Source organism: Gymnoscopelus microlampas (genome assembly GCF_963454915.1).
Source record: "Gymnoscopelus microlampas genome assembly, chromosome: 9".
Taxonomy (NCBI): domain Eukaryota; kingdom Metazoa; phylum Chordata; class Actinopteri; order Myctophiformes; family Myctophidae; genus Gymnoscopelus; species Gymnoscopelus microlampas.
In genome coordinates, this window is record NC_139946.1 from 10,351,283 (window position 1) to 10,363,838 (window position 12,556).

General features: G+C 45.6%; 1 protein-coding gene across 1 annotated transcript in view; it reads right to left on the reverse strand.

Moving 5' to 3' along the window:
- Positions 1 to 12,556, reverse strand: part of ncanb (neurocan b) — a gene marked incomplete at its 5' end in the record, with an annotated part of 142,303 nt that overhangs the window by 103,469 nt on the left and 26,278 nt on the right. Inside the window, 3 exons of the mRNA XM_084065954.1 lie at positions 3,220 to 4,404; positions 9,630 to 10,520; positions 11,690 to 11,983. Coding sequence (XP_083922080.1) covers positions 3,220 to 4,404; positions 9,630 to 10,520; positions 11,690 to 11,983 — 2,370 coding nt within the window. The remainder of the gene's footprint in view (positions 1 to 3,219; positions 4,405 to 9,629; positions 10,521 to 11,689; positions 11,984 to 12,556) is intronic.

Consider the following 12,556-nt stretch of genomic DNA (forward strand, 5'->3'; position numbering starts at 1 on the left):
GCGGCTAAAAGGCATTTCAGACGGCGCTATGGGGTGTGGAGGACTACATATGACACCACAGACAATGTCTGACCTTATCACCCTGATATATGACCTAATAGAACACAGGGAGCTGACACAGACGTCAAGAAACAGAGGAAGGATGAAACAAAGAAAGAAAGGACAAACAAAATAGATAAAAACGAGATAATACTCAATATACTGTACTGTAGAAGGCGGTTATTTCTCTGCGGCTCAGGGGACTGTTAATGATGCTGTCATTGATCGCTGATTAAATGGGCTTATGAACCTTCACCAGTAAGGAGGACGTTTGCACCTCCCTCTCCCCACATCACTATAGCAAACTTCTATACCTTATATGCTCTCTCTCTCTCTCTCTCTCTCTCTCTCTCTCTCCCTCTCTCCCTCTCTCCCTCTCTCTCTCTCTCTCTCTCTCTCTCTCTCTCTCTCTCCTTGCAGTAACTGGCGTGGAGCCATTGCTGTAATTTTCCTAGTGCTATCACTGACAGTTGTAAAAGGTCATGCTTCTAATCATTCAGCAAGAGCAGTGTCACTTTCAGTGTTACGTACCCAGGAGACCCCTTGCCTACTCAATCCTCACCTAAATACAGCTTCTTCCTTTTAATCATGAGATTAAAAATACAACGTTTTCGCAGGTTCAGAGACATGATAAAAAGACAGCTGCGGCAGAAGAATCTGTGAAGATCGGCAGTAAAACTTGAGTGATTTTCTTTCACGCAGTCACTCGTCAAGGTCAAATTTGAGAACCGCAATGTCATTTAAATGCTTCAAGCAACAGTATAAGATGAAATATGATTGAAAATGTATTGCGTAAGATAAAATAAACACACAAACACACACACACCAAACACACACACACCAAACACACACACACACACACACACACACACACACACACACACACACACACACACACACACACACACACACACACACACACACACACACACACACACACACACACACACGCACGCACGTGCGTGCGTGCATGCGCGGAGAAAGAATGGAGATCTGACTTGTAGCAGTGGTATTATTCCACCAGGATCGTTGAAATATGGGTTGAATATTTAACCGAATCTCTCTAGGGGGGCGATTTTGGTTGTTTGGCTTTGAAATGAGCATGAGGAAGACACAAGCATTCCTAACCACATCACATTTGTTATGGTTCACCAGTTGCTTTCTACCACAGTAGGAGAGAGGCTATTCACCACCAGAAGAAATCAATGTGAACAAGCTGAGACAAAGAGCACTCTTGCGCACACACGCACAACAACCACACTCACACACACACACACACACACACACACACACACACACACACACACACACACACACACACACACACACACACACACACACACACACACACACACACACACACACACCACACACACACACACACACACACACACACACACACACACACACACACCACTAGCCTTATGCGCATGAACGATAAGTTCAGAGAAAGAAAGAACTTGAATGAGAAAAATAGAATCAGACAGGAACAGAGACCATGAGCCAAAAAAAAACGTATTTTATGGAAATTGAAATAGAAATGCTTCTAATAAAGTATCATCCCTTTCTGGGGCATTTTACTGTACATGTTCAATCGCCTGACAATTTAGAGATTGCCAGACCACACTGTGTCTGGCACATGGATAAAATGCATGGCAACTGTATCTTGGGACGTTAGGGTTTTGAGTTTTGAAATTCACAGTGACATTCAGCAAAAGTGAAATCAACTTTCTCTGTAAATCTATATTTAATGTAGTGACTGAGATCGGCCCGCTTTCACACGCAACCTCTAAAACATAGCCTCCCCAATGCATCGGGACAACAACAACAGTCTCATGTTGTGTATGGTACAATATTCAGCCCTTGAATAAATGATCAAAAGACACTGGCACGTCCCTATGCAGTGACCCCAAACTGGCTGCAAAATTCAAAGACTAGCAACACTAACTGGAGCTTTCTGTAACTCCACCAGCTCCACCAGCTCCATGTTGTAAAGTAAATAAAACCAGACAAATGGTAGTAAAATCAGATCTCCTCCCCAAAACACCAATCATTTTTACCTCGACCACATCTCTGACGGAAACTACAGGTGTGCTACAGTAGGCTTACCTTAGCGCTAGGTATGCTCTTGGTTGCTTGTTATTGCAGAAAATGCACTTATAACCTCTGGTGATTAGTAGCTTTCGTTCCCTACCTTTGTTGATTGCACTTATTGTAAGTCGCTTTGGATAAAAGCGTCTGCTAAATGACTGTAATGTAATGTAATGTAGGCTAGTTGTGCACAGTGTCTTCAACTTCAACTCTAAAAGCAACACTTTCACACACCATCAGGGAAGTGGTTTAAATTCTAGGGCATCATTACATTACTACAAACAAAGTACACTTGCTCAAATGCCGATGTGGTTTAAGATATGTTGGTCAGCCTAGTTGTGTCTTTAAAATGCACATCTCAGAACATACGTAGGTGCGGTATTGGTAACCAAGATCCCAAGAGCCCAGTGTCCATGCATTTTATATCAGCCAGACACAGCATGCCATCTCTGAAATGTCAGGGGATTGAACATGCCCCAGACGGTGACGCACGCACGCACGCACGCACGCACACACACACACACACACACACACACACACACACACACACACACACACACACACACACACACACACACACACACACACACACACACACACACACACACACACACACACACACACCTGTGATATGTATTATGCCTCCATGTAGTTGGTCCATCTATACAATATCGCCTAAACATCGCTCTGACTGGTTAAAAGCTGATCCAATCGCCACAATGTTGCTTGCATTGAAGACACCTACACAACCAAAGCAAATGCCTAGAGAGCCTTGGCAGACCTCGTTAGAGTGAAGCGAAATTTATGGCCTGGTTTTGTCGGGCTAAGGAGGAGATGCAGAACGAAAGAATGTAATGCAGACAGAGTAGGTGAAGTAATACAGAACACACACATATATTTTAAATGGATTGGACAGTCTGTGATCTCAGCTGGAAGGTCGGGAGGCAGTTTTGTGTCAACATAATGGTGTTACTGTATGTCACATTGGAACAGCTATGATGTACGAGTGATAAATGGGGGCTATATTTTGACAACAATGCTGTGGAGTTAATTTCTCATGACCGATGAACAATCGGCGGCCTACATTACCTGATGGGTTGAGCCCGTAGCCCCAGTTGGGTATGAGGATGTCAAAGGGGTTCTTGGTGAGTTTGTCTTTGGTGACCGGGACTTGCACCTCCTTCGTCTTAGTGTCTGCCCCCCCAAAAGGCGTCCAGCGACTTCCCACTATGAAGGACTCGGACACCGCTGACTTGGCCTCCATTTCAGTGCCACCGCCTACTGAGTTGTACGCAGCAGTGGTCAGCTGCGGCGGGGCCGTGGTCGTTTGAGCTCCTGCATAGGATGAGGAGGTGGCTGAGAGGCAGAGCTGTGGGTCAACAATACTTGCTGACTCATCCGTCTCTTCATGATCCCATGAGACGGAAATAGGTGGTTCCTTGGTGGAGTCGGGGTTTGACGAACCCTCTATAGTTGCATTTGTGGTGGTGGTGGTGGGATCTGTTCTCTGTGTGTCTCTGGTGGTCAAAGACTGTACTGCGGTGGTTTCAGAGGCAGTGGTCAGGGGGTCCATGGGTGACTCGTGCCCCGAGGTTACCACCCCAGGTGGATTCCTAACGACAGGGGTAAGCCCCGAGTTTGAGCGAGTGTCAGTGGGGCGGCGGACGTAGAGCATCTCTCCCCTGGCTTCTTCGGCGGTCCCTGGACCCCGAGGGACCTGAGGTGGGGTGGTGGGCTGTTCCACTAGCTGCCATAGAGACAGAGTGGTGTGCTCTGCCACAGTCACAGCCTCATTCCAGGCCTGGACAAGTGAGGAGTCTGTTTCAGCCTGGACGGTTTCGGCCTGGACAACACTGCTACTGTCTATAGCCTTGGTTTTCACGGTATTTCCAAACCCACCAGGGAGGTCACTTCCCTCCCCACTAATCTCCGACTCCCTGTCTTCTACCGACACGGTCTTTGTGGTTGGGGCTGTTTTGTCATCGTCTTGGTCCCGCCCCTCACCGGAGTAGTTCTCTGGGTTGTCCTGTCTAAGGGGGTTGGGCAACGTCATCACTTCTAGTGGCCCTCCCTTAGCCTCCATGGGCTCCCAGGTGGAACCTTTACCAACATAGGCCAGGTTTCCGGGGGGGCCAAGTTTGGAGCCTTGCATGGCCTTGACGGCCCATCTCAGATGGCTACTGAGGACCGGGGCTTCTCTAGGACCCTGAGGGCTGGATATCCTGACAGCTTCACTGGATGCTGTTTTCCCATTGGGACCAGACGCTGTGAATTCTGCAGGGAATAGAAGGAGAAAACAGAGTAATTAATGTGACTGTGTGTGTGTGGCGGTGGGGGCGGATTTAATTAAAGACACATTAAATTACCAACTAAAATTTCATGCCTGGCTGTGACATTGCTCCTGAAACTCTTACAGAGTCATCTTATATTAGTTTTCATTAATTAAAATGGGAATTAGGTTTCCTCCGTTTGATGGCTTATAGTCATTGAAACCCCGATGTGCGTTTGCATTAGTCTTTCACGGATTTGCATGAATATGCATGTTATCATTTATAAACCATATAGTGTAAAGATGTATTTGGGGGTTTTGCTCACATTCCCTGGGAAACTATCTTGGTATAGGCTCGTATTCAATGAAGGCATTCAGTCACTCTAAGTCACTCTTGCTGAAGTTACAAATGTTAAGCTGCTTTATTCAGCAGTGGTGCTGAACATTGATGCTGTTAAAGCTGCTGGAGCTTGTAGACATACAGTATAGAAGCCATCTACACCCCCCCACACACACACACACACACACACCCAAACACACACACACACACACACACACACACACACACACACACACACACACACACACAAAATAGGATATATTCAAGCCAATTTCACACCTCTGTCCCTTCTTTTCTCAACCCCCAGTATTCTCCTACTCCAAACAACCTCCCACTGTAATATGTTTGTATTTGGTGAGCCTGGCCAAATGGAAAAATGCAAGACCCCTTGCAAGACCGCAGGCCAGCTCCCTCTTTTGTGCATCCAGAACAAGCTCAGTGTCTAGACATATTTATTAATATGGGCGGAACAACATCATCAACCTTATCTGCTTGCCAATATAAAGCAGACACTGTCTACTGTGTAGACAGTGTCTAGTATAGCCTTAATAATGCATGCTGTCTGTGTATGTGACTCACGGCTGGTATGGTGTGTTTTTTTTTCCTGGGCCAGGCGTGTTACTGAGTTACAGAAAGCTCCAGTTAGTGTTGCTAAGATCATTATTGCTCGGCATGGGTGATTTTGGTCCAGATCTATGTATAGCAACTGAGCCGAGTGTACAGTACTGTACAGTATGCTACGCAAGGCAGCACAACAAATTACCAAGGAAGAGAAAACATACACAAGCATGACACCATGTGAAATATTAAAATGCTTGTAAATTATTCAGTAGGTCCACAGTGGACTTACGTCTAAATGCGGTTTATGAGCCCGAGGTTCATTTCCATAACAGCCATGTAGTCTGGAGTAATTGTCCTATTAATAATCCGAATCGCTAATTAACCACTTTTACTACGCACACCGATGAAAATGGTAATAATTAAATGCATTAATCTGGTTTGATCTTCTATGTAACAGCTTATATAATAAATTAGACATAAGTTTGCAGGATTTCATGCAGCTATTTAGAGCTGTATGCTCCAACACCACTCTGTTAAAGCTGTTTGTTGAGCGGCGGAGGGCTTTCACTGAGTTAATGTTGAGGAAGGGAGAAGACTCCGTGCTGAACATGCTGTAAAACAAACATAATAAACTCTATTCAGATGGGTAAATTGCATAAAATCAATTATGTGACTCCATTGTGTATTTCCAATAAGAGCAGATCTGCTGTGTTGACTACCCCTTACTGGAGTAAACTGGCTGAGAGAATCCCTCGGGTCAGGCAAACATGATATTATGCAGCGATAATGGAGAAAGACAACGAGAGAGCGAGAGAGAGAGGGAAAGAGGGAGAGACAGAGCGAGAGAGACAAAGAGAGAGACAGAAGGAAGGGACGAGAGAGACGCAGAGAGAGGCAGAGACAGTGGGAAAGAGATATTCTCTGCACACCGAGCGCGGTGCGGCGGTGCCAATGCTGTTTCAGCACATCCCACATCCCACAAATATATAATAAAGACGGCGGTGGAGAAGTTATTACATGGCCACGTGAATCATGTCATGCTCATCTACGCCGAGTGTCAGACTACAAATCCCACCGCATTCTATCACACAGATTTACTCCCTTGGGTTGATGAGAATGGTGTGAAGTAGGCTTGTATCTCTTTGATGGAAGACCAGGTGTCAGTGATTTACATGCCATGCCTGGTGATGTTAGACACCGTTCCTTCCCTTTTCTGTCATGTTTCCTTCCCCAATGTCTCCTATCAGCCCCGAATCAAAAAGACAACATGGCAGCTTCAATTACTGGGGAGACTGCAGATTGGAGAAGCGGCACACAGTGTTCCGTAGGACAGTTAATTCGGCACACTGATGCTAGTTTAAGAGGAGAGACATCAGTGGAGGCAGCTTTCCACCAGCAGAACATTTGAAATAAATAAATAAAAATACTACCCAGCCTGCTGGCCTGCTCCTCCTCCTCTCCCTCTTTTACCTCCTCCTCCTCTCCCACTCCTAGCTCATCTGCATCTCGCCGAGTTCATCCTTGCCTCGGTGATAATTACCACCTACCATCAGAGAGCCAGGGCCTAATTGGCAGAGACGGAGATGGACGGGAGGGCGAACGGCGCCGCAGCCCAACCTCTGCATTAATTGGATACGGCTGTGAATAATGTATGCAGACTAAAGCTTAGATTTTCAGCCAGCATAAAACATTAATACCTTGGGGGGGTAGCATCGGATTTCAGGTAGCCCGGCTGTATTTATTTATATTAGTGGAGCTGCTATTTACGAGGCAGGAAATATTCATTGAATCATTTTTCTTTTTTCTCTTAACTCCTCCCTGGGAGAGACGATAATTTAATCTCGCTCCAATATGGTGTGACTTTTGCATGTAAGTGGTTCTCAAACATTTTCATGTGAAGGACCCCCAAATTGCTATGTGTTTGGCCACGGATACCCATCTTAACAGGTTTTGTGGCAAGGACCCCCATTTTTTCACAACTTTAAATAGCAAATCTACAAGCCCATAATGCATCGCATTGTGGAACCCCCTCAAGGATCCCTGGGGGTCCCCCGACCCCACTTTGAGAACCACTGGCCTAAGTTACAAGTTTGTCAGTGGAAGTGAAAAGCTGCCTGCTCGGCCCCCGTCCCATATTTAAAAGCCAGAGGATTTGTAGGGATTCATGTTGTGTTTGAAGTCACAGAGAGCTATAGGAAAGCCCAACACACACACACACACACACACACACACACACACACACACACACACACACACACACACACACACACACACACACACACACACACACACACACACACACACACACACACACACACACACACACACACACACAGACACACACACACACACACACACACAATGTAGTGGAAGTTAAAGCTACAGTAAGTTAAAGTAACGGGATAACAGAAACTATATCAGGAATTTGACTGATAGGACGTTGAGAACGCAGAGGCAGAGATAGTGGATAACTGTAACCATGAATAGACCTTCCTATTGTATCCATAGTGTCTCTTTGTGTTTATGTAAGGGATCATCCACAGCAGAAGGGTTCAATAACCGCGTGGCTTGGAGTGGATTATCCTGCTTATACCCTGGCCACTTGCCAATGGGAAAAAGTCATGTACAATCATAGTTTGCGGCAATATGCTTTAGATACAAACTTTGTTTTGCCGAAATCTTTGTCAAACTTTGAATAAATATTACTCCAGCAAGTGGGAGAAGTCGTAGCTACAGTAGACTGAGAGAACGAGAGCAATCCATGGTCTCGAAGGGCGGATCCAAACCCAGGCGCCCGGAGCAGCCGCGTCCTCCGATTGCTTCAGCAATCGGAGGACCCCCCCCCCGGTCTGTGCACGGAGCAGGCTGACGTCACCAAATTTAGAGCGACGCCCCTCTGCACTCTGGTTGGTTAGGAGTTAACAAGGTCCTAAGACCATCGTTCCTGCACCGTTTGCCCAGACTTTTTTCTTTTGAAACAAAAAAAATGGCTGGGTTTCCGAGGCTATAGCTACAGTGACTAGAAATTAGTAAGCAGCTGAGTCAGTCAGGTGAGTAACTGGCCTGCATCTTTTACCACAATATCAACACATGTTTTGTGTTCTCTGAAATGGCTAACATTTATATTGAAAGCCATGTTGTTTTTAACCAAACGAACCCTAGCGTCCCTATTCTAGGCGTGTCATAGGTGAACATTAAGTGAAAACAGCAGATCTACAAGCTCAAAATGCATCACAATGCAACGCGTTGTGAGCTTGTGAGCGAAGAGATTTGTTGTAGAGGGGAAAAGATTTGGGGACAAAGTATGACCACTGGGGGATCCCGGTCAAGTAAGTATATGGGTGTAAGTGCAGGTTAAGGATAATTTGTAGCTAATGGTAGCTTAAATAAATGTTAATACTGTACAGTTTTATTTTTATCATGCATATTAATTTATAACGGTGATGAGACCATCGGCCGTGCAGTTATCAGAGAATATTGCACTCCCCCTCTGGTGAATCAGAAATGAGTATTCTCTATGCCTACATTTGCATACCATTTAATTAAATTTACAGGTACAGGTATTTCAATGTACCCTGAGAATATTAATGCATCCTCAAGGGAAAATAGAGGAAGTGGAATGGAGGCAAAGACAGTCCATCTAAAAAGTGTGATGTAACCATCTCTTCATTTACTGGTGAGGTACAGAACTGAGATAGCGTCCATTTGGAATGGAACATATCTTTTCAATTTGCTTTCCCTGCAAAACACTGCACTTTCAATTTCACCCTCAAGTATTGCTTTTAAAGGTCAGGTAATATTTCTCAGCGAATGTAACATGGAATGAAAAATAATTTCAAGGAAAATGTGATGAAAGGTGGAGGTAGACAGGAAACACAACTTAAAACATACTGTACGGTAAATGCACTTTATGAACACATGCACATCATGCATGTGTGTGCATACATACAGTACTGTGTAGACCACTGGTTTTCAAAAATGTTTTAGTGAGGGTTGTTTTGTTTTTATGTTTAGTTTTTCTGATATAGTCTGAAAATTAAATGAAAAATTAAGTGATTAAATGAAAATTGTTTTCATTTAATCACGCTTAGTTGTATTTGTCATGTTTGGTGAGGACAATGGAAAAGTCCAGGACTTTATTGTGTTATCCCCCGTTGTTGTAACCTGTACCTGTAAAACTTTGAGGGTAAATGATTGATATTTCCCAGTGATTTAAAAAATCATTTCAAATGGGGGTCCTTGAAATTAAAAAAGGCTGAGAATCGAAGCTGTAGGCTACATACAGTACACAAAGGCACACAAAAAGTCAGACTCCTGAAAGGATCATACCATTAGTAGAAGATTGAGGGATGGTTTGGGTCATGCTTGCTTCTTTTTCAGCTGGATGTGTCATGGACGTTCTGTACCCTGGTGTCTGGACGGCAGGCGGTAATTGGACCAATGGCATCACTTCTCTCTCCTGCTCAGACAGACCTTCCTCTGGACTCTGGACTGTATTTGCAGGAGACTTGAACGAGGAAGCACCACTTCTATAGTCCATAATAGCATTGTCCATGCTGCCCGTGTTCCCTCCTGCCTTCAATACATTAGGCTGCCCTTTAGGTGACCCTCTTAGCGCCTGGTCCTCTCCTCCTTTTCCCGCAGACATATAGACATCCGTGGACGTGGCCAAGGGTCCCTCTTCATCCTCCACGGCTCCAGTCCAGTACTTAAAGGGCCTCATCAGCGTGTTGACGAAACCTGCCAGAACACTGTTACTGGCCTGAGGCCCGGGGGTAGAAGGGCTTACAGAGGACGATACTAAGGGGTCAGAAGAAACATATTCTCCGCCTTCTTGTTCATGTGCAGAACCTCCCTGGCTTTCCAGGCTTTCCAGGGCAGACAGACCCAGAATGTTGCCGCTCTTCGGGACCCCAGAGCCCTCCTGGCCGGGTGCGTCGGTCCCAGGCCTGGCCTGGGTCTTACCCCAGCCCTGGGAGTTCTCATCTGGGCGCAGGTGGATGATCACATGCTCCTCGGAGATCTCAGAGGAGTCGTTGCTTGCCGCAATAGAGCGGACTCCCTCCTGGTCCAGGTTGACCAGTCCGGTCCAGGTGGAGTGCTTAGAGTCGGGGGCGTTCCGCGGGGCCTCGGTGACTGATGAGATGGCCTGTGTTGCAGCGCCTGTGGTCTGGAACAGGTCCCGTGCATCAGCAGCCTGGTCCCCAACTGGATGGTTGGCTGGAACACAAAATGTGGCCACATCTTACTGGCAGCACCTTTATTGCTTTGTATTTTTTTTACTGATTTATCACCTATATATAAGACACAGCAAAATCCTGGGTGTGACTTTAACTCTAAAAGTGTAAGAGTTGACCCATAAGGGATTTTATTCTGCAGCACTGAGCCTCTCTTTATTGTTGTTGTTCTCCAGCTGCGTGAAAGGCTTGAGGTTTATATTATTGCAGCAACAATAGAGTGCTACAGTTTGTTCACAGTGGGTTCCCTCGCCAGCTTTTCCTATGCTTTTTTACTATAGGGTTTTTGATCAGAAAATTAGGTCTGCCATTAAAATACTACTAACTACTATTTTGAACTTATTCTCACCAAATCAATTCTATTCAACAAAAGAAACAGCTTTATCAACATCAAAGATGTTATTGTTTTAAATATTCATTTAGCTGCGCATAACATCGCTACAGCAAAGATATGACTCACCTATCAGTCATGCTTTCAGACTAGAGTATGCACTGCTTGGTGCATACTCAGGCTGTTCTTGATAATTCATATACTGATTAAATTATGTAGATTATTCTCTTGTTTTTTCTTGAAGTGTGCTTACATGCATTTTTTATGAGCTGATATTAAAAAGTAATCCCTCGAAATACCATTGTTAAGCGACACACCATTGTCAGCCTTTCCCTTCAAACAGCTGAAGCATTGGATAAAGAACGGCAGTTTCAACACGAATAATCAACAGTAGAGCACCGTCTAATGTCAATCCAAAGTGGAGATGAAACCAATTTTCATTTCGGGCAGCCAGAGAAAGACACGACAAGGTCATCTACTGTAAGTCATCACAGAATAGCTCTCCTGGTCTCGCCCTCTTCACTTTTCTTATTCACCCCCCCCCCCCACACACACACACCCTCTTTCAGGTTTCACTACACCATAGCATATGAGCCTTCAAATTCACTAGAGAGAAGGCTAAAATGTCACACAATGCTGTCGCTACTAATTCATCCGTGACACAAACATCTCTGGTGCTAATTAAAAATCTGAATAGAAAACATGACCCTCACACCCGCCCACACAAACACACCACCACCACCACCCTCCACACGGTTGCCATGACTATCGTGAAACAGTGTTACATTTAGCCGCCACATGTGTTTGTTTGCCTTGTGTACCTCGGTAACAGTAGGCATCAAACAGGGCCGTTGTGTCGGGGAACCCTGTGCGGTTGGGGTTGGTGTAGACTGTTCGCACGCCGGGCTCATCACTGCCACAGTTCCTCCGTGGGACATTGATTGGATAGCGGACGCTGCCGTCAGCCAGCCAGCCTGGGTCGCACTGGTCCAGGCCTGCCTGCCAAGCAAGATAGAGCTGCCCAGCGGTGGCCAGCTGGGTCCCCAGCGAGTGACAGTGTGTGGAGGCCGTGGCCAGGTTCAGCTTCTCTGGTACAGAAGAGTGGAACACCTCACCTTGAGGAGGAGAGGAGAGGAGATTGTAACTTTGAAGCCAATAGAGTATGCTGCTTTTTCCGCTTCGGTCAAGAAAGAGACGGACTCGAAAGTAAGTAAGTAAGTACGTATAGGTCGGAGATTCTTATTGTCGGTATCAGCCAGAGCATGGGAGTCTATCCCCGTTTCACAATGCGCTGGACCTCTGGGACATGGATTACTGTGGTGGAGCAAACTCTAACCATCAGCTCCCAGTACTTACCGCATGACTTGCCGCAACCCAAGCCATGCTACTCATACGATTGAAAGTGAAATGTAATGGATGGTCTTGTCACAGGGCCTTACACACTTGCTTTGCGAGTTTTTCCTGAAGGGAAGTAAGAACTTGGCACAATGACTTAAGATTGACAAACATACAACAGCTCTGTCCATCGATCGCTCTGATTTAAGAGTCAAGACTTTTTGAGGGTATCATATGTTTTTCAGGCGTGGATTTACAGTAGGCACAGTGAAGCCATACCTGAGTGAAGCGATGCCATCCTTCAGCCATGGGCAGATGTTTGTGTATTTGATAAGTAGGCTATGGCCCGTCGA